Source organism: Patiria miniata, unplaced genomic scaffold, assembly GCF_015706575.1.
Source record: "Patiria miniata isolate m_02_andy unplaced genomic scaffold, ASM1570657v1 HiC_scaffold_1, whole genome shotgun sequence".
Taxonomy (NCBI): domain Eukaryota; kingdom Metazoa; phylum Echinodermata; class Asteroidea; order Valvatida; family Asterinidae; genus Patiria; species Patiria miniata.
In genome coordinates this window covers 36,270,839-36,294,178 of record NW_024037047.1, presented here as the reverse complement: position 1 = coordinate 36,294,178, position 23,340 = coordinate 36,270,839, and the positions used below count along the sequence as shown (strand labels likewise).

Genomic DNA, 23,340 nt, shown 5'->3' with positions numbered 1-23,340 from the left:
TCACAAAATGTCTGTCCCTGTTCGTACGTAACACTAATTACATCATAAATTTGAAAACAGTGTGAAAACTGTTATATTTTCGCTTGATAACAATGTAAATTTTGTCCTGAATTTGTCCCAAGCACCCTTTTCCTGTGTCTGTCCATGTTACATACGTTAAATACAGAAAAAAAGACCTGTTAGTTTCTCAAATAAAAAAGATATCATCTTTTGTCTTGTCTTGTCCAAGTCACTTTCAACCTAGCAAGGTATAGGAAAAAACTGAAGAAAATACTAGCTCATCTTTTACCCTTTATTTGCAACATCCTTAACCTTACCTAATTGGCCCATTAGTGTGGAATTACCCATCTACAAATGATATTTTTTTATAAGAGTGACTTGTACATGTACAACAAAATACGCACCCGGGTTGGGGGGGGGGAGATAAATGACGTTGGCTCTTGTTCTGTGATATTGAAGCTCTTGGCTAGTCCAACCGCTAATCCCTTCAACTTCTCAAGTGATGATGCAGTCATGTGTTCTGAGAAGGTCTCTGATGCATCTCAGCAGTTTTTATCCATACCTAGGGATAGCAACAAGGGGATGCCAACGTGTCTAGTCCATAGAAACAGGTCCAGATACCATTCACCTGTACTCCCCAAACCATTTGTAATCATAGGGACCGAGACGATTAGAGATGCCGAGGTAATTTCCAACAGCAATCTTCTCAAAGGTCCACGGATTGGCATTACTCTCAATCTTCTCAAGACGAGCTTGCTCCTTCACTTTCATACTCTCCGCTGTGACCACCTCGGCACGGAACGGCAGCTTCTTAGCAACTTGGACTAGAACGGCTTGGACTTCCTGAAACTCCATCTTGCCGCCCACCTCCAAGATCATACGGTTGGCCTTGACTGGGGTCACATAGTGATCCACACTGCCTGGGGTGTAGGTAGGATAAAAACAACCAAACTGAGTTTAGTATTGAACAGGGCTAATGTTACACTATTCCACAAATGCTAAAGCCCTTTTCACACTAAAGCCTCTCAACCCGGGTTGAACTCAACCCTGGGCAAATCCAGTGCTGCCCAAGGTTGAGTTATTTATTTTTCAACCCCGCGTTCAACCCTGCATTGTGTCACACTTGTTTCATGCAAATCAAGCTTGTCATGCGCAGTTACATGTACTTACTGTTTTCAACCCTGGCAAGAATTTCAACCCGGGTTGGAAATCTCAACCCTGGTCTGGAGCAGGGTTGAGTTTAACTCGGGGTGAAATCAATCTCGGGGTTGACGCAGGGTTGAAATTCTTTAAGTGTGAAAACGATGCATGTTTTTAACCCTGCTTCAACCTCAAGATTTGTCTAGTGTGAAAAGGGCTATCGTGTAGCTGCAATCGGCTCAGTGAGAACGTGTCTCAGACGCTGAATTCAGGCCCAACTCAAAACATGACTCCGCTACTTCTGTTTGAAATCGAGATCCTAAAATATTGTTTTCTCGGGATAAACAGCATTCACTGAGCTAAAAGTTCATCAGGTTACACGCAGGCATGAGAATGAATTTCAATGAAAAAAAAACCAGGAAACTTGGGCAAAAAAACAGGAAAAATATGTGAAATAAGGCAAAAAAGCCCCAAAACAGGCTCAAAATAAATAAAAAAGTGGAAATTTGGGCAACAAAAAACAGGAATTCCTGTTTAAACAGGAAGATTCTCATGCCTGAACATGTGGTTGTTCAGCACCCTTCTTTAGATTGTGGGCACTTTTGTTGCTTCATACAAACGTAATGCACAAATTACAAATGATGGGCAAGATTTCTCTGCACTGACTGCAGTGATACCTTTGTACATGATTGTAGGCGGGGAATGGGAGAAGGGGTGGGTGAACAGGAGACCAAGAACAGTAATTTTACCTTACAAGTATCTCTCATTTCTGAAGTTGTGGGAAAAGACTGACATAAAGTGTTTATTTCTTTATATTTTGGATGATAGAGTCAAGAGAGATACTAGATTGACATTGTCTGGGTCAAGGTAACAAGGTTGAATTCATGCATACTGCAGGATTGAGACAGAAATACATGATGATGCAGTAAGAGCGAACGATTCACTAAAACTAAATGTAAGAGACTATAAACAATTAAACCATTGCTATGACGTCACACTATTGTTAAAAGTGTGGATTCGGATCTACGAATCTCTTACACTGGTCACAAAGTGTGGATTCAGAACGACGAATCTTTAGTAAAGTGTGGATTCGGAATTACGAATCCACACTTTGAACATGTCGGACAATTGTTCTCCACAATGAGCATGAATACGACCGTCTGCGTGAAAATTTGATTTCTGAAAATTACCAATGCATCTTCACTGTCAGATTTTCCACCGTCACTGCAAAATCTACTTTTAGTCAGAAAGAAATCGTTTTCTGAACTATCCATTTTGATGTAAAGAGTCTATACACACAAAATGACTTGGTTGTACGGGTGTGGCGATACACATGCTAAACACGCCAGGAAAAAAATGCTGCAACCTGACGCCACTACCGCGCTTGTGTACAAGGGCTACGGAGAGTCATTTCAAGTATTTCCTAACAATTTTGGAAACATTTATCAGTCCCAGTCTTATCATTTTTGCAACTGACGAATGGCCTTCGTTGAGATGATATATGAAGAAATAGTGGCGTCAGGTTGCAGCATTCTTTCCAATACTTCTGTTGACGCAATGGTTTAAGTCGAAGAATACACTCGCAAGTGTGGATTCTTAAATTACGAATTACGAATCCACACTTTCTTGTGTATTCTCCTTAACAAAGTCCACAGGCTGACCAGATACCTTATCAACACACTTGATTTCCAATTCCATTAAACAAATTTACCTCTGCCTAAAGAGTTTATGAAGGCAAGTGTGTACATGTACCTCCCCACTGGCATATATGTACATAGACGGTGAGTAAAAAAATAACGAAACCCAAATGGCAGGAGCAATTTTTGAATGAAGTTTTGCCTGTAGCACTTTCAAAATCTAGGATATGAAAGCCCAATCAACAAGCTTTCTTTTAGTATAAGAATCATTCAAATCACTCATGTACTTTTCAAGTTACAGAATTTTGAACGCAAACACTGTTTTAAAGTTCTGCCCACTGATCACAAAAAAGGTATTAGAGTGTTTGGTATCGTTTCGGTTTGCAGTAACACCATGTGGTAATAACTACTGCTTAGAAGACATTACATGTAGTTCTGAAAAGAACTTGTCCTGCTTATTATCAACTTTGCTAAGTACTTTTTTGTTCTGATAAGAACAGTCCTGCTGTAAGTTCTAAACGAACTTGTCTTTGGTCTATTAGAGTGTTCTTTCAGCAAAACGAAAACAATTCACATGCATCCCTATGAAAATTGTTTTCTTGTATTAAAAGAAAGCTCATTGATTGGGCTTTCATATCCTAGATTTTGAAAGTGCTACAGGCAAAACGTTGTTCAAAAATTGCTCCTGTCATATGTTTTTTTTTTACTCACCCTGTAGTGTACAACATTTTAAAAAATATTCTTACAACAGCTTGAAGGTTTCAGCAACATGGCCACACAAGCATGTGGATAATGTTTTGGATGACATGACTCTTTCACTTAGCATCAAGTTTCAAACTACCCATTTGGATCAGGTAACATGGGCTAATGGGTTTAACCTTAAAGGGGAAACCTATGACCATGATTACAACAGTTAATAAGGGAATAAATGTGTGCTCCGGAGGTTTTCATCACTCTGTTTAAGACCGCTTAGAGTCTGGGTGCTGATAATTACCCGAGCCGGAGGCGAGGGTAATTATCAGCACCCAGACTCTAAGCACCCATTCCTACTATTTTGGTGGCAGGTAACAGGATCGACCATGAGTACTGCGTTCTTACCTTTTCCTCCTCCCATCCGTTGGCCCTGCCCCTTTTTGGTGATTGGTTTAATGGGTGGCTCCACCCTCCATCTGGCATACATGCGGCTGGAATCCAGGGCGCGGTTGACGGTCAGGCGCATCATCTCAAAATGGCCGTGGTGTAAATAACCGCCACTTCTAGCCTGTGGGATGTACATGAATGAAAATTGTCAATTGATGCAATTCCTTTACTGGCTTAAAAACCTTTACAAAATATTGTAACGCTAACTTCACACCAAAATTACAAAACAGGGTTTAACTTTACGAGTTGGATCACTAAAGAACTGGCCATTTTACCTCTTGATAGGATGTACATGTACATCTACATGTACATGTAACTAGCTAGTGATTCTACTTCAGAAGTTCTCTTTACAATCAAATCTTGTATTGCTTACAATGGCTTGAGCTTCCCTGTTTTTCCCATTTTTAAAAATACATTTCAAAGCCTCAAAAGTTCATCAAATGTTCATCAAAAGTTCATCAAGGTTTGAAGCCTGAGAAGGGACAGGGTGGACTTTTTTTGGCCATTGCTTACTCATTCGCACGATTTATTAATTAAATCGCATTATTTACTAATTCATTCGCACGTTTTACTAATTTGTTCACTTGATTTACTTTGTTCTCACTATTTACTAATTTCTGTATTTTTATGATGCGGACAATAAATTTCTAATCTAATCTAATCTAATCTACCGGTAATTCGTTTGCACGATTTACTAATTCCTTCCCATGATGTAGCAATTTCTTCGCCAATTTACTAAATTGTTCGCACGATTTACTAATTCATACGCATAATTTGCTAATTCGTACCAATAATTTACTAAATTGTTCCCATCATTCACTAATTCGTTTGCTCGATTTAGCCAAATCGTTTGCACGGACACTAATTCGTTTGCACGATTTCCTCATTTGTTCCCACGATTTACTCATTCCTTCGCACGATTTTGTAGATCATTTACAGAATTTATAATTCGTTCCCATGATTAAGGGGTACTAGTTCATTCCAATGACTTGCTATGAAAAACCTGATTGTGCCAGGTTTAGTAAGATAAAAAAAGAAAATAAATGAAACAGTTATGCAATGTACTATTGCAACATAACACAAGGTGAATACCGGTAATTGAAGGAATGTATGTGTTCGTTTATTGAACCTTTATTGACCTTCTATCGTAAATTCTCACTTGTGCATTTTAGGTTTTCTCGGCCATTTTTCGCAAAGTGTTCATTCATTAGGATACGATGAATATTCAATTCCCCCAAGATTTTGAGAATCGTTCTGAATAGTTGTTTTATTTTTCGCTACACAAGCATTTGATTCCGTTTCAGTTCCACCAGTTAAAATGTTTGTGCAGAACGTTTCGTTTATTAAAGTCAAATCGGATTAGTTTATACACTTTCTTTAAAGCGTTCAGGAGGCAAAATGTGACGATCAACCATTCTGTTTCACTTGTAGTGTAATCATGGTAATGGGGTTGGGGTGGGGGAGCTGGACACCATCTTCCTATGGGGGAGCTTTTCAAAGGGCACGATCATGGACACTATTGCACAATAGGTGGCGCTCTCCATGGCAGCACAATGCTGCTGATGTTTACGCGCAACAAAAGACACTCGTAAAAAAAGGGCATTCATGAAAAAAGGGCACTCCCGGAAAAAGGACACTCGAGAAAAAATCGGGGGTAAATTACCTCCTCCCCCATGCCACTGAACACTACAAAATGTAAACAAATTAAATTTTTGTTGAATTGAAACAGAATTGAAGACGTGCATTCAACTTCAGATGTTGAGTGACTGATCTTCAGAAGCAAACAAACACTTTGCGAAATTGGCCAGGAAAACCTAGGGAAAACATTTTAGCGACGGATTTTTAATTAATTAAAGGGGATTGGCAGAAGGCGTTGAAGGCAAGACAGAGATAATTAAGATGGACTAAGGGCCTAAAACAACGAACTGAAATTGTTCGTGTGACAAACTTTATTTCAGTAATCTCCCAGTGTATTGGGATTTTTTTTCAGGCTAACATCTTAACAAAATGACAAAATAATTGTTCAGATGGAAGATGGGGCTTAACCTCACAAATAATCCCATTAAATCCACCCTTGCCTAGTGCCCTCCCCCTTCCATAGGAGTGTGTCTTTGGAAATACATGAAGAGTGAAAATTACAGTTTTTGGCCAAACTTAAAAAAAAAACGCTCAGTTTCTTTAACAGGCTTTCAACAAAGCATTTTTGTAATTCAGATCAAAATATGGTTTCTGGAATTGATTCTTGATCTAAAACATTTTATTTCCAAATGAAATTGAATAGACGGGTTATAAATGAGTTTTTTTTAGGGAAGGGGTGAAACCGGCGAGAAAAACCTGTAAAATTTGGATGTTTCATATGTCCTTATTATTCATTTAAAATTACAAAATGTACATGTAGTAGTTTTCTTTACCATGGTGCTATATTGAACATCTTCACATTTACCTAAAATCATCAATCATTATCACTTCCCCTGCATCGTTACATTGTAATGTGAGATGCAGTGATTATTCACATTCTACCAACAAAGAAATTGGTTTCTTCTTACTGGGTTAACTGCTCATACATGTAATCGCACCACTAATAGTTTGGGGGGGGGGGATAATTAAGTTTCCTCTTTCATCGCCTATTCCTGCTTTATGCCCATTTTGCGACTGCTGTGTTTAAAAACACACATTAACCGAACTCCCTAGCCTAATTTACTAGGAACCATACCCATACTGGCAAATTGCAACACCCACATGGGAAATCGTACACACACACAGTTGGACTTAGTTTCTGGAGGTATGCCAAACCCAATTTAGTTTAGGGGTACTGTACCTATCCCAACAGATATCAACAAAACCTGCTGTTGGGCTTTGATGGGTTGAGTTTGGTTAGGGTTAATGAGGGCCGTCGAAAGATATCAAATGCCTTAAAATCTGGGGTCCCCCCCCCCCCAAAAAAAAATGACAGAAATTTCCACTATTCATGTTATTTAATATCTATGTTTTCTGAAGATCACATTCTGAAAAATTTACAAGATCAAACAGCCGTGTTGTTGTCTGCAACCCCTGCCCCTTTCCAATCTGAACCATGCAAAAATAAACCGAGCGCAATTGACAAAATCCGACTTCCAGAGAAAAGTTAACAAGTGGACAATTCCTGCATACAATTAAGGCCAAACTGAACACCCTGGGTGTTTGTTCACAAAAGTATTTGCATTATTTGCAATGAATTAAGAAATACAAATGAAAACTGGCAAGATCGGGCTTCCTAGGCAAACAGGACGCTGGGATACGCTGATGAATTCACGCTCTGATTGGATAGATTTTGCGTGACCTGTGACCTTAAAGTCATCACTGCCACGACCCTGCAAGGTTTGAAACGGCCATTAAGACTGAGCCATCACTATTTTTTTCCCATTAATAAATGCTTTTTTTTCGTTGAAAACTTATCCATTTTGTAAATTTTCAATTCCCGTCACTTGCTCAGGCTCCGTTTCGAATTCACGAAGGGTCAATTGCATTATTTATGCTCAAAATTTGGTATATAGAATGCGTGCGTTTCTATGAGAAAGTTTTCGGATAGCATTTGCGCGCATGGGCTAACAGCGGTCTTAAACAGCTGCAGCCAGATGCTTTATACATAGGTCATGATTTACCCAGAATGCCATCCCCGCTTCCTCCCATGATTCTGTGAAAGCCCATCAGCGTATCCCAGCGCCCTGGTTGAAGGGCGGGGGGTTTGAGCTAACAGTCAAACACATTGCCACCCTGTCCCTTCCTGGGCTTCATATCAAAGCATACAGGAAGCCACCTCAGTCTAGTACCCAAGCTACAAGTATGTACATGTAGGCCAGAATATTTTTTAAAGATTAGTTAGACACGTGGAAAGAAATCAGGTTTTCATGGACACTGGTCTCAATGAATTGCACTGTGCTTTGGATCTTGGGTTCATTGCATTTGTAAGAAATACAAATCCTGCAGTGATAGAAAAGAAAAAAGAAAGAATGAAAAATAGTTTAGACGACACTGGCTGAATGTTTGAGCGCTCTTACCACAATGCCATACTGTCCTAGCTTGAGTTTATTTGCAACCTCCGAGGGGCCTCTGATCTGAATCAGCCGTTTGAAGACTTTCTTGTAGCGTGTCCTCTTAGGGACTTTGTTGTAGAACTTCAGCTTGGGTCTCTCAGGTATCGTCACATCTGAAGAAAGATTATATAAACTCATATTGAAGGGGGGAAAAACATAGGCCATATGCTTTTGGCCAAGCACAACAAGAGTGCAAAAATAGCGAATGCCATGTGACTCGCTCTCGGCCAATTAAGATACAGAATCTGTAGGTAAGGTGTTATAATAAATTATGTGAGATACCAGAAGGAGTAAGATTGGCAAGGAGATGTGGGGAATATTGAACAATGCCAAACAAACCATCGTTCCATTTATTTTCTATGTACACTGTAGCTCAAAACCAGTAATTCAGGAACTCACGTTCAAATGTCTCAATGGGTTTCAGATCCTTCAATGAGGCTGTGGGAATAAATACTGCTTTGCTTGCTTCATGCAGAAAACCTGAAATAGGACAAATTTACAAATTGTGTCATATTACCCGTCTGCTAAAGGTGTGGGTCGGTTTCAGGTGATGACATCATCTATTCATTTGCATGTAGTTTTTCACTGGCAGCTAACCCTAAAAAACAAGGGCCGGGTTATTATGATCATCGCCGGAATTTTTTTTACTGCGCGGCAACCCTTGATCCGATTTTTATGGTTTTGGTATTAAAAGATGTGCAAGGCTACTACTACTAGCGCAAGGCTTGATGCTAAAAAGTCAGAACAGCTGGGGTCGCGAAACAATTTTTTTGTTATTTAAAAAGGCTATCGCGGAAAAAGTCGAGCGGGGGAGGGGGGGGGGGGGTTTTGGGGCAGATTCCAGGGACGATCAACTGGGAGTCAATTTTAAATTAAGTTATATCTATATTCTTACCTGATGGAGGAAGCTGAAATTTCGTTTACTTATAGGTAGTGGATATTTTGCCGGAGGTAATGACGGCAAACTAACGATTACTAAAGGTTTGCCGGCAGCAATCCATATCAACAGAGGGCGCTGTACTCTTTAAAATAGGGCTGAATTATAACATGTATTAAATTCCCACCAAATGTTGTGTAGCACGTTTGGTGTAATGGTTATGCAAAGGCTCTAGTAAGCGGGATGACTCGCGTTCGATTCCGACCGCACCACATTTTTTTAGTTTTTTTTCTCATCCCCAAATAAATAAGAATATTCTTCTTTTATTATTTTAACATGTCTCAAACATTTTATTGCAGAGTATTACATTTTCTTTTTCAGACTTGTGGCTCTGGAGGATTTTTTTTCAAAAGGGAAATAAAGTCCGAAATTATAAAATGGTCTGAATCCCATCTTGTGAATACGAGGTAACAACGATAATTTTGGCATGGAGCCAGACTAAAACTTGTCACCGGAAAATTTTTAAGTACAAAAAAACAGTAACTGCGCATGTTCAGTGCATATCCGGCAAACTAATGTTTACTAAAGGTTTGCCGTCTCCGGCAAAATATACACTGCCTTACATATTCCTTGTGTCCAGAATTGTGCGTACATTGGGTTCAGAAAAGGCAACTATGTCCGTGGGCGGCGTGTTTACCGAAAATAAACCGCAAGTTCTACGCTTTCGTTGAAAACATTTTCAGTATGAACTCCCTGCGTGAAGACGTACACGCACGTGCCGTTAGCTGCCGTTATGGCAGCGTCCTTCATGTAGGTGTGCATGCACGCACATGCGTTACCTTCACACGGGGAGTTCGTACTGAAAATGTTTTCAATGAAAGCATGGAATTGCGGTTTATTTTTGGTAAACACGCCACCCGCGGACATAGGCCTATTTGCCTTTTCTAAACCCAGCGTATGCACAATTCTGGACACAATGAATATGTCAATGAAATTTCAGCTTCCTCCATCAGGTAAAAATATGAAAAAAAAATCTGTTTTCTAATTTTTTTCACTATGCCTATTGCAGACGTACATATCCTGGATTCTGTTGCGTGTACACAACGGAATCCAACTCTAGTCCGAAAATTTGGGACTCAATAATGAGAGTGCCACTGCATGCCAACTCCATCCAACATGTGTCCAACCTGGGCTATTCGACTCTCCATTGACTTTGTACACACAGTCAAGAAGATGACATCATTCTTTCCACCACCTTACCTTTTATTTTAGACTTTATTGCCAAATTTGTACAAAAAAGGCCCCTCACTGACTTCTGAAGCAAACTAGTCATTCCTGTAGTGTTTTTGCGCCTTAAAACTAACGCAGTCAAAGTGAATAAAATACAGTGACTTTGTAACGTTAGTTTGTACGCGTGAATTGCTACGAACGGAATCCTTTTAGACTGTGGACGATTTTCAGTGGTAAAAGATAACACCGATTCTGGGTACTAGACAAACGCTATCTATTTAAATTTCGGATATCTTTTAAAGTACATAAACTTATATCAGTCCGTTGCCTCCCCAAAAATATCCGAACGACGTCAAGTATGGCTGCGCCCATGGGGGTGGTTACACTTTCGGGTTCTGCAGGACAGAATCGTTCAGTATATCACTCATTCCACAAGTGCTACTGAGCCATAGAGGGGCTCATTTGAAGCGGGATGAAGCTCTGCAAGCTATGGGTGCACCAAAAAGGTTTTAGCGGTGAGTAAAAATGACCTGTTTCAGTGTTTAGCCTGGCTTCAAAAGGTTCAGTCAGTTTGTATCATTTTGTTTGTGCAGCGCAGCTGTGCAGGGCCGGGTGGGTGTAGCTTGAGTAACTTCAGCTGACAATGACATGACATGCTCATGTCGAGCGCAATTTGAGTCCCCCACGCAAGTTTAAACTTGCGCAAGGGACTCCCGAAGCACGCAAATTACACTGCGCCATTTTAACTTGCGCCAAGGCGATCGCAACCTTGCGGGCGGGATTTTCATTAATGATGAAGAAGAAACATTTTCAAAACACGAGTACATGGAGAAATAATGGAATAAATGAATCAACAAAGAAATAAATAAAAAGGAAATTCAATTAGCGTCAGTGAAAAGAAACATTGAGATTTAGCAGTGCTTTAATATCAGAGAAGTTGTTTAAGGGTATGTGGGGGTGGGGCCGTGGAGGGGACCGGGCAAGCAATCAACTTAAGCACACTAGCGGCGATTGCTTGGAAAGTGTTCAATAATGGAGACCAGCTTCAAGTTTTTTGCTTTGTAAACCTAATTAGCATTTTATTTATATTCTTGAATGTAAATAAATCGTAATTTCCTAGGTGTAACCTGCTGTTAACGCAAAAAGAATGATTCTGATCCCTTCAATTGCAATTGTTCATGTTTTGACGTTATAGTAATCATTTACATTATTTTTAAAATGCTTTAAATTGCATTACATGTATTGTACAATTAAAAAAGTACTTATTCTTAAAAAAATACTAATTAATTTAGCAATTAATAAATTGGATGGTACAATAATTCATATTGTTTTTAGATATTTTTTTGTATAACATTTCGAGCGCTGTGTACACTTCAAAAATACATAATTTGAAAACAAAATTAATGAACGCATTACTAATTCAATTAATTAATTAAATTTATTTCTTTAACAATTATTTTATTGCAGGCTCAAAAATTCATATTAATGTTTACAACTTAAAAGCGCTATGCATATAAAATGGTAATTATTTTAAAAAGTAAATAACTTTTTTTGCAAATGATTTAATTAATGAATTTAATTTATTAATTTAATTAATTAATTCAACTTAATGAATAAATATGTTGTTTATTAAACAAAAATCCTAATGAACCATAAACAATAATACACATCATGATGTATAAATATTATTGTTTGCATTACCCCTCCATATCTCTCCAATTTCTACACAGTCAACATCATTAACATATTAATAAAATGTTTCAAAAAAAGCATTAAGGCATTGTCTCCCGAAGCTCAATGATGCTATTAAATCAGAGAAAAAAATCTGCTTTAAAAATACTGTTACATATTTGCATAAGTATACCCGGAAAAAAATAGTTTAGCGGCTTTGTATGCGTGGGAAAATCTTTGCAGTGCGCAAGTTTAAACTTAGGCCTACGTGCGCAATTTGTAGCAAGGAAATTAATGCGTGCAAGTTTAAACTTGCGTGCGTGCAAGTTTAAACTTGCGAAGGGGACTCAAATTGCGCTCGGCACTCATATTCATTCACATGCTCCCGGCCTCCTTAAAACTTTAGATTTTTGATAGTTGGATCATTGTTACCTCTTCTTTTGGTACATGTAGCTTATTAAAAACAAAGCAGTTTTATTAAAAACCTATCATTACAGTCATGATATGATAATTTTATCTAGACTGCAAACATAAATTTATAATACTCTTATGTTATTTCTTTTTTGGTTGATACAGAAGATGAATTAGTTATCAATCCAAAAGAATTTCCTCATGTTCGAATTGGAGACATCTTGGAGATATTTCACTCTGATGAGGATAGCAGGTTAGTGTTACTTGTAGAAGGGGGGGGGGAGAGGGGGGCCATTGATCCCCCCACTTTTCCACTGGGAGGGCATGGCCCCACTCTTCCACTGGGAGGGCATGGCCCCACTCTTGCTTAGGTCCCACAATAGCATAGTCTTGGAAAAGGGCGCCCCCTATTGATAATGAGGTTTGGCCCAGCCCCCTCCTTTTGAATTTGCAATGCCCAGCAGGCACTGGCGGTGCTTTAGCCCCCACTCTCAAAAGTGTTCACTGCTGCTGGTAACAATCCCTTTTTTTCACGAGAAACATTCTGCCTGCATACAGGCTACAGACAAAACCTTTCTGATCGGGAAACACACCTATTATGCGTTGTGCATCTAAGGACTATAGTCGACTACTCATATTTGTTACATTCTACAATGTACGTACATGTGTACATGTTCAATTTCTTCTGATGGAAAGCTTGTAGAGTTACTTTTTTTTATATATCTATGAGGGGTGGCGTACATACATGTGCGCTGATGTTTGGGATGTGCACAGTAAGAAACACCCTTCTTCATTGTTTGTTATACTGGTTCCGGATCTTTATGGCAATGAATACCTGGTTCCAATTGAAATTACCTGTATTTTGTAAGCAACACAAGCAATAACTTTTTGGAAAAACAAATCCACAAAATCAATATGTAACAACTAATTTCCAGCATCCAATGAAAATGTACCCTCGAGTCAAAAGGCTGTAGAGCATTAACTCATTGGCAAATTCGCCATGGTTTTTCACACAGTACTACATCTATGGAGGTTTGGGTAGCTTTTACATTGACAAGTTTGGTTTGTTATGAAGTCTGTTTTCAATTAGTTCAAATATCTTTACAACACTTATCTTCACCATAACATGCTGGTGTCTGGACTCTGGAGGCAAACATATGGTTTGGACATTTTCTGTCTAACTGCTTATCAAATGTCACTTTGTAGCCCTTAACATTCATCTTTTGAGATACCCACTGACAATTCCTGCAGGCATCAAACTGGCAGGACAAATAAAAACATCTCTTTTCCAGTGGTCATGAAAAAAACAGCCTGGTGGCCCATGGTGAGGGCCTGGTATGCCCATAATTTGGGCCTGGTGAGACCATGGTTAGGGCCTGGTATGCCCATGGTTTGGGGATGGTGTGCCCATGGTTTAGGCCTGGTTTGGGTCTGGTGTGCCCATGGTTTGGATCATGTGTTGTTTTGCAGCAGCTCGAGATCAGGGCATTCTAGTCTCTTTCTTCACAGGGTCGAGAGAGGCGATTGTAGTAAAGTGTCTTGCCCAGGAACACAAGCACAGTGTTCTCCATCAAGTTCGAACGCATGTACGATAGCTAGGAGTTGAACACCATAACCATTGGACCACAGCCATAACAGCGCTCCAGAATTTGCAGGCCCTTCAAGATATTATTGTTTGTTTTTTATATCATACATGTACTTCACCTATTTAATTGGACAAATATTTCATTTTTTTTCCAGTCACCTCTTACTGCAAGTGAAATCTTTGCAGACGGACCTTCAGCAGAAAGGAAAAGGTAGTTTTATTCATTCTGTTTTTCAATAAGTGATTATTCATGTCAGAACTATTAATCTGCTGAACTGAAAAAGTTGAAACAAATTGTAATATTGAAAAGAATGTCAGACTAACCAATCACTTGGGTTCCCCTAAATAAACCTTTCTTTCTGAATTAATAAAACCTTTCTTTCCATTGTGAAAGGTGCCTTTCTCTTCACATTTCTTCCTTTTTTCTACAAATGAACTACTTAAAATGCTAACATTCCACTTCTTTTGAACCTGCAGATATAATTAGTGTTGATCAGACGATAGCCAGTCTCTTTCAGCTACGTGCTTATAAGGATGTGGAGGTCCACCCAGTCCCATCTACCCAGGATGTTTGCTTGGACCTGGTGGAGCTGGTCTTCAAAGATCAATACATCAGCAGGAGTGACATGTGGAGACTCAAGAACAGCCTGGTATTTAACTCTTTCGCTATGGTGAGCCGCTGATAGCGGCGCACAAAAACTGTACATGTCGTACGGCAAGCCACTGGCAGCGGCTCAAGGACGTCACTGTAGATAAACAGGGGTATCCCCATAACGTGTGCCTTATTTACATAATTTATATCGTATAACCTCTGACCCTAGTTTGAGCCGCTGCCAACGGCTCTCTGTCTCGCCGGGGTCTGCTGCAGGTTATTTTGAGCAGGTTGTTTACAGAGAGACATTTAAAGATGGCGGAGTCCACATCGACACACGGCGGAATTTCCAGTGATTTATTATGTACAAACGTGAAAAAACGGTTAATTAAATTCAGTAGCGAAAGAGTTAAGTCAATTTATAACCTTGTCTATAATCTATTAAGTGGTACAGGTACAGTACATGTAGAACTTTACTATAATGAACGCAATGGGGTCCAGAAAGGATACACTGTATCTAGCATAGTGCTTGTTACAGTAATTTTCAAGCTGCCAATGCTCAGTTTAGTGGAACACAATATTTTAGGAGCCAAAAAGGATGTTAGCTACATTGTGTAGCCATACAGGGGTACATGTATCTTCAGAATAGCAGTGGTTGTTAAAGCATTGTCCTACTTTATGTAAACTCAGTTCGTCACAACTACATGCACATGTATTATTCTTCTCACCTGGATTTGAAAGATGCTTTGAATTGTGTCTGGAAGTGTTTGCCAGGATGAGGGCCTTGAGTGTTCCTCTTCATTTTGCGACAGATAGACCCATAATGCCTCTGAACCTGTTTGCCAGAGAGGGGGAAACCTAGTGTGGACGTGTGCACGTCCACAAAGCGTTCACGCTTCCTTGAATCCTGTGGACCTCTTTTGTTCGTAGGTCCACAAAGAGTGTGTAAGGTTAGAGCACCTTATGCCATTGACTTTGTCAATTTTTTTCCATTTTTTCTAAATATTGCATGTAGTTTGGCTGACGGACATGAGAGATCGGAAATAGTTTTATCATATCATCACAATGTAGTTTTTAAGTTGTAGTAAGATTTTGCTCTCAGCTAAGAACAATAAACCTCAGACAAACAAGTGCAGGTCTATTGTTAGGAAAAGGTTCGATCTTCATTGGGAAAACGAGACAGTTGTGATTGTTCTTTTCCAGATTGGTTCCTGTGCCTACCTCTCCAAGAAAGTTGAGTACTCTGGTATCCGGGCCCAGGTCAATGAACTCTGGGCTCGAGGTGAGAAGGTCATGTGTGGAGCTGTGTCTGAGGATACCCGTGTAGCATTCCGATCTGCCACAGCTATGGTCTATATGTTCATACAGATGAGCTCAGAGATGTGGGAGTTTGATGCAAACGGTAAGTTAAGTACCGTCGATATCAGAATATTCAATAATTATATAGTATTGGATGGCTTTGAGGTGGATACAAGAATATATTGCACGAGCTATGACAATATTGCACGAGTCGAAGACAAGTGCAATATTGTCATAGCGAGTGCAATATATTCTTGTATCCACCTCAAAGCCATCCAATATTATTATTATTATTTATATCAGGCTGACTTGATCCGCAAGAAGCACAATTCAAGACACTGTCTTCATTACATCTTTTTCGTTTGCATCAAACGTTTTGAAGCTGCCACTGTAATTGTTAACAATAGTGCGCCTATACCTGGCCTTCTGCGCGCTGCATGCGCCCGGCGTGGTCCGTGTTCGACGGTACGCGCGTGCTACGCTCTGTTTAGTGGTTGACAACTGTGACTTTCTATGCTCTTGATCAAGCGGGAACCTGCGAAAATGCCCGGATTGACTGCAATAACAATGTTATTGCAGTCAACTTTTTTATGAAAGCATACAATATGCTGATTTATTTTTACCGCCGAAAGCCTGATATAAATTATAATCAAATATGTCGGAAATTTATTATCGAGAATATTCGATATATCGATTATCCCATGTAAAAGTTACAAGACCGTAAAGATGACACTTTGATTAAACAACCCTAAAAACCAATGTGAAATCCCACTTTTCCACGGCTTTCTCTGGAGCAATAATGTTGTTCAAACTTTTTAAAACAACTCTCAGCACTGAGAGTTTGTCCAGAACGGGCGGTTTCTTTTGAGGTTTTCCATTGGGGAAACTGCAAATTCCAGCAAACACGGAGCACAAAGCAACGCCACTTAGCGCCAAGTTTTATTTCATGTACAGCAAACCAAACATTACATGTAAATACAAAGTAAAAGCACAAACGGGAGACATATTTTGATAATAATCTGACGCATTTTTATGTTGTTGATATCATTCCTCAACGAAAATATGGATATTGCGATATGATAAAAAATTGCTATCGGTGATATCGATATCAAAATAATATCGAATAATCGAGTAATATTGATATATCGACGATGCTTACAGTAAGTTTGGTTTTTCATCATTGCAAACCATTTTTTGTACAAACCATGCAATGGTTGATCTTTGCCATACATGTATATATTATGCTTCCTAATACTGTACATCATGTTGTTGCAACCCTCTGTTTGACCAGCCACAGACAGTCAAAAAGTCTAACCATTTTCCCTGTTTTGGCTAGTCACTGACAGTAAGATGGCACACATAGTAAGCACTGTGACTAGTTAAAGCTGTAGGCTAGTCCATCATTTGCAGCAATCCAAAAAGTAACTGGCGTAATTATTGTTGAAAAACATACTTGGTTGAAAGATAGTAAGGGGACTAAACTCCATGTGAAATTATTCTTTCTGGCAAGCTGTCATTTTGAAGTAATCAACGAAAGAAGGCCTTTCCAACGGTGCGTCTTAAGACGCACCGTAGGAAAATTCAAATTAGTAGTTCGTTTTGTTATTCGTCGAAGCGCGCGCAAGCATTGGCACGACGCACACACGCGCGCGGTTGCTATAATTCGTCGGATCAGTGCGCGACATTGCGTAACTTCAATCGGCTCAGTGAGAATGTGTCTCGTACGCTGGATTCATGCCCAAATCAAAACATGATTCCGCAACTTTTGATTTGAAATTGAGATCCTAGAATGCCGTTTTTCTCGGAATATACAGCTGAAGCTGAGCTGAACTTTCATCATTTGTTCAGTATCCTTCATTAGATTTTGAACACTTTTGTTGCTTCAAACGAACAAAATGCACAAATTAACAATGATGGACTATACCTTTAAATCCAATCAACATTCAGAAGCAGTACACCTACTGTCAATTGCCACATTTAAGTTTTTTTTTTCAAGAGGTAAATGCCACATTGGCAGCATTCATGTGCGTATACTTTTCCTTTGTACCTCAGGCCAGGTAGAAATATCAGAATCCACTGATATCCCTGATAGTTGTATCAAGTTACATGGCTGATTGGATGGTTTTGGTCAATTTGTCATCTCTGTAAAAGGAAAATTTAATTTTGTATATTGTCATGATTGTATGCCCATTTTTCTTTTCTAGTTATATCCAGTTACATATTGTGGCGAAAATTACTATAGCGGCAGAGTCCAAAGAGGGCGCGCTAGCGGCTGCGGGACCCTATATAAGAGGCCGCGGGGCAGTTGCTAGAGGAGACGTACATGTAGACGCAGACTGAGACACAGCCCTCATAAGAGCTCACGCTATTACGCGCGCTGACGGCGTGCTGGGTGGTGCGGTGGAATCAGGCTGGCATAAGGAGGCACGGAGTCCGCTGAGGCTACTGGAGGCGGAGCGACATACAGCGATCTGCCGATTGTAACGTGACGGAGCCAGAAGGGCGCGCTCATCTACCCGCCGCCTCGAGGAAGGATCGCGACTGGAACGGTCGAGGCCGGGAGAGTGGAGGCGCACAGGAACGCTAGAGGCGTACGGTTCTTACCCGGGATTCAGAGGCTATCCCCAGCCAGGCATCGCCGTGCTGCCCAGCACTGCCTTACTGTAGCTGCTAATGCGAGGCTACCCATAGAGATAATTGAGAGGCTCAGAGACCAATTACTTATTAGAGGCTAATTTAACGAGAGGTCCATCATATGACATGATTTGGTGTAAATAAATCAATCAGTAATTGAGGTCATTGACTGTTGTGCACTTAATTGTTTGTCCTTGTCCATCTTGAGGGTTGAGGGGCGTGGGTGAGTGCCGCTACGCGTATAGGGCGGTATATTTCCATCCAAACGGGCCTGCATTCCCGGCTACTGGGGTATTGATCCTAAGCTAGGTTGTCTGGGTAAAGGAACTACGGATCGGGTCACAGATATTCCCGCCACAAATGGTGTCAGAAGTGGGATTATACGCCTAGCTGCCATTTGCCCATGTTCTCATCCTTGGGGAGGCGAGGACAATTATTAATAGATAGGATGCCTCAAATAGATCAGACTTAATTTAAATAAGACGAAGACACAAACTAATAATGACAGACCAGACTGCTAAGGAACTTCAGGAGGAGGTTGACAGTCTCCGAGTGGACCTCCAGGGAAGGGAGGATGAACTCCAGCGTTCAATGGAGGAGAGTTCACGCCAGGAGGCTACAATAGAGAAACTAATGAGTAAGATATCTCGACTAGAGGATGCTTGGAAGAGCAAAGGTCAGGGGACTTCGCTGGATTCAGGTGTACACCCTGGACTTGCCTCCATTTCCCAGGTGCAGGACATAGGGCAGGAGGCTACTGGAGGTAACTGGACGCCTCCATGGAGTATCATGAAGAAGAATAAGTCTTGGATGCCACAGGCACAATCTACTGGCATTAGAGGAGACACAACGCCACCTGTGGAGGTCACCAAATGAACTAGAGAAAAGTGAGGAGCCAGCTCGTGAAATAGGAGGCGCAGGAGCCTCTAATAAGGAGACACCATGGCCTCTCAAACGAGATCAAAAAATAATCGGTGAGAAGCAGTTACGAGAGAGGCTGACTAAGAGCTCAGGTCGCCCAAGGATTGTACCAGACCGCTTCGGAGATAAACAACCGTGGATGGACTACAAGGAACACTTTGAGTCATGTAAAATAGCAAATAGATGGGATGATGAGGAGGCGGCGGTGTTTCTGTCGGCGAGCCTCCAGGGTCCGGCACTAAAGATACTTCTTCACCATGGATACGGAGAGACTGTGAGAAGAGGCATTCATACAGCAAACTTCTCAAGCTTTTGGATGGGCGTTTTGGACCTGGAGAGCGCGCAGGAAATTTCCTCCTGGAGTTAAGGAATAGGAGGCAGAAGCCGAAGGACACCATACAGGAGCTCGGCCAGGCGGTACGTGAATTGGCGTCATTTTCGTACCCGGAGTTTACGGAAACCGCAAGGGACCGCCTTGCAAGAGGACACTTCTCTGATGTGATAGCCAGTCAGTCTATTCGAGAGGAGGTATTCCGGGCCAATCCTTCTACACTTGATGAGGCGATTCGGGCAGCCTTAGCGAGTGAAAACTTCGAGAAAATTGAGGCTCAAGGGAATGGGCCCAAGTTCGGCAATGGAAAAATGTAGGGTGCTGGAGGACGCCGCGGAGGATGTCGTTCAGCATGCCATAGAACAACAGATAGACCAAACAAAGTAGAGAAAGACACACAAATTGACCCAGGACGTGACATGGGGGCAGTAAGGAAGACGTAATGACTGAGAGAGCGGGAGCAGAGGCGACGTGAGGATGGAGAAAACAAGTCAAAGGAGACCGGACGGTACGGTGTTGAAGAGACCGGATGGACGGAAGGTGGAGGATCTTGGAGATGCTGAGACATGGGCAGAGGCACTACGTTTACTCCATCAGGAAGGCGACATCGACGAATAACCACGAGGAGAGAAGCGACCGACTCAAGGCAAACCGGAGGCACAGAAGGAACCGCCAGCCAAGCTACTCAGCGCCCAACAACGTAGCAGCTGCGCACATCCGAGAGGATCTGGGCCCAATCCACGTGACACCTCTGGAAGGGGTACTGAGAGGCAAGGTTACCTGGGTGAAGGAGGTATCGACCACCGTTGAGTACCAGGGGTGTGTGAAGGTTCGTGAGCAGCGGTTGGAGAGGGTATACGATGTCCAGTTCGATCACGATTTCCGCAAGAAGTAACAGTGCATCCGAGAGATCACAGAGGCAACATGTTTCGTACGGGTTCCTATGTCAGAGTTAGGCTCGTTTCTCTAAGCAATCATTTCTTAAGTTTATACAGAGTTTTCTATAACCTTTATATAAGTTTTCTTAAAGTTCTTAAAAGTTTATAAAGTTTTCTATAAAGTTTTCTCAGAGTTTTATAAAGTTAACTATATTTCTTTATAAGGCGCATGTATAAAGAGGCGCCGACTTGTTGAAGTTATTGACCTGGTCGTCGTTTTGATTAAAAGTTAGATAAGGATTTTTATAGTAATTTGCTTTGAATCTCAGGTCTTTAGCTGTTATGAACGAGGACGTTCATGCTAAGAAGGAGGCTTTGTGGCGAAAATTACTATAGCGGCAGAGTCCAAAGAGGGCGCGCTAGCGGCTGCGGGACCCTATATAAGAGGCCGCGGGGCAGTTGCTAGAGGAGACGTACATGTAGACGCAGACTGAGACACAGCCCTCATAAGAGCTCACGCTATTACGCGCGCTGACGGCGTGCTGGGTGGTGCGGTGGAATCAGGCTGGCATAAGGAGGCACGGTGTCCGCTGAGGCTACTGGAGGCGGAGCGACATACAGCGATCTGCCGATTGTAACGTGACGGAGCCGGAAGGGTGCGCTCATCTACCCGCCGCCTCGAGGAAGGATTGCGACTGGAACGGTCGAGGCCGGGAGAGTGGAGGCGCACAGGAACGCTAGAGGCGTACGGTTCTTACCCGGGATTCAGAGGCTATCCCCAGCCAGGCATCGCCGTGCTGCCCAGCACTGCCTTACTGTAGCTGCTAATGCGAGGCTACCCATAGAGATAATTGAGAGGCTCCGAGACCAATTACTTATTAGAGGCTAATTTAACGAGAGGTCCATCATATGACATGATTTGGTGTAAATAAATCAAGCAGTAATTGAGGTCATTGACTGTTGTGTACTTAATTGTTTGTCCTTGTCCATCTTGAGGGTTGAGGGGCATGGGTGAGTGCCGCTACGCGTATAGGGCGGTATATTTCCATCCAAACGGGCCTGCATTCCCGGCTACTGGGGTATTGATCCTAAGCTAGGTTGTCTGGGTAAAGGAACTACGGATCGGGTCACAGATATTCCCGCCACAATATAGACACTAAAAATTCAGCCCACATTAAAGGGGCACTAGGTCCTGAAATCCCCGAAAATTTCATGTTGTGGATTTTTTACTTATCCTATTTCAAACATGTGGTTGAAAGGAAACCAACCTAATGTCTTACCGTTCCCGAGAAAAGACGAAAACCCCGGTTGTTTACATCGGACACCACGGAGTACGAATACGTTTTTCGTGTCGCTCTCTTACAGTGTACGATATACATGTTGTGTGTCTCGGGAACAGCGGTGACCAATCACCAATGCAAAAAAAATTGGGGTTTCTTCAACGTCCGCAAAAGGCGAACACTTTACGCGTACGAATGAAATCACAACTAGCATCCAAACGGCTCAAATTTATGGGGTCGCAAAAGTGGACCCCGAAATTCGTTCTCGCACGCATAATACAGGAATAACACAAAAACGCCCAGTTTTTAAAGGATAGTTGTGTGGATGTTTTTATCCTAGTTTTAAATGTTCTTTCCGGTTAACATAATCTCGTTCAAAGCGCGTTTTGTAGCCCAATTGGGCTGTTCCAGGACCTGGCTTTAAGCAGCAAATTAGATAAGTCTAAAATCTTAATTAAGACAATGAAGGGGTGACTTGTTGCTACTTGCCCCTTAAACACAGCCATATTTTATGGGCTGAATAATTGTTACCTACTGTATAAAAGAAACCATGTACATGTACATACTATGTACATACATGTACATACATGTACGTCTATCAGCCACTGCATTACAAAATTGTAATCCTTTAAAAAAAACAATTCTCTTTGACATAGAAGAATTGGTCGCAACAGAAGCAAATTTGAAAAAAAGGCGGCACCTGAAATACATGTGTACAATGTACATTCAGATATTTCTGCAGAAAATTCTGTTCTTGAAAACAGGATATTGTCAGATTAGCCAGCCAGAGCTACTTATCAAATGAAGGGCAAATCCTGCAAGAAATTGTCGCAAAAATAAAGTGGTCTGAAATTTCATCTGGAAGGGCTTACTGTAAGCCTGACATCAGATTTTTTTCTCAACAATCGACAAAGTTCTGTATCCCCTGAAAGGATTTTTTTCTTTAGCATGTCCCGGTTGGCAAAACATTTCTGTTTGATCAGTTGTCATGGAAACGCTGCAAAAACAGGGGTCTTGAGGCTCAAGTAACGTTTCAGCATTGTTTAGCTTAGAAGTCATCCTTTATATTCAAGTTGAGCACTTCCAGATATTGAGTCATGGATTTGGCATTGCTACATTCCCACAGAAATGTAGATATTTACAAATGGATGTTATACAATGTAGGTGCAGCTCACATCATTTTTACATTCCTGTTTTGGTTTTTTATTGTAAATTTTCAACTATTTTCTTTAATCGATAATATTTATTAAAAGAATTTCTTATGAAATGCACATGTATACATATAATCATGTACATTTTCATACATGTACTTGTATGGTTTTGTGTGAAAACCTCTGTTTTGTGATTCATCAGTTTCCTTGTTCATTATTATTTTTGGTGCTACAAATTTTGTTAAATATGAAATACAATTTTGGGGGTTTGGGTTCCGCTTTTTTGACTCTCCCTGTTGAACTTCAGTAATGTCATGTGTACATGTAAAATTCATTTCATTTCATTTCAGAAACATTTATTTCCACATGAATAAGCACTTTAGAAAACAAAACAATTGTTACATGAAAACTACTAAGTGGAGGCATTATACAAGAAGCCGAAGCTTATAAACGGAATGCCTTAAACACAACAAACAAAATATAAACAATA

The 23,340-nt window shown here is 40.9% G+C and overlaps 2 protein-coding genes across 3 annotated transcripts in view; one reads left to right on the top strand and one right to left on the bottom strand.

Moving 5' to 3' along the window:
• Nucleotides 1–417: 417 nt before the first annotated feature.
• LOC119729366 (39S ribosomal protein L16, mitochondrial-like) lies at nucleotides 418–10,335 on the bottom strand. The gene is made up of 5 exons (XM_038201991.1): nucleotides 10,128–10,335; nucleotides 8,390–8,470; nucleotides 7,955–8,103; nucleotides 3,876–4,038; nucleotides 418–920 (listed from the first exon to the last, which is right to left on the bottom strand). Exons 1-5 carry the CDS (start codon nucleotides 10,198–10,200, stop codon nucleotides 625–627), a joined length of 762 nt encoding a protein of 253 aa, XP_038057919.1. The 5' UTR covers nucleotides 10,201–10,335; the 3' UTR covers nucleotides 418–624.
• A 95-nt stretch (nucleotides 10,336–10,430) lies between these two features.
• The window catches only part of LOC119729348 (GATOR complex protein DEPDC5-like), a 76,291-nt gene continuing 63,381 nt past the window's right edge, over nucleotides 10,431–23,340 (top strand). For both annotated transcript variants that reach the window (XM_038201976.1, XM_038201983.1), the window contains exons 1-5: nucleotides 10,431–10,612; nucleotides 12,345–12,432; nucleotides 13,920–13,975; nucleotides 14,242–14,414; nucleotides 15,560–15,758. In XM_038201976.1, the coding sequence (XP_038057904.1) occupies nucleotides 10,570–10,612; nucleotides 12,345–12,432; nucleotides 13,920–13,975; nucleotides 14,242–14,414; nucleotides 15,560–15,758 (559 nt within the window). In that variant the 5' untranslated portion in view covers nucleotides 10,431–10,569. The remainder of the gene's footprint in view (nucleotides 10,613–12,344; nucleotides 12,433–13,919; nucleotides 13,976–14,241; nucleotides 14,415–15,559; nucleotides 15,759–23,340) is intronic.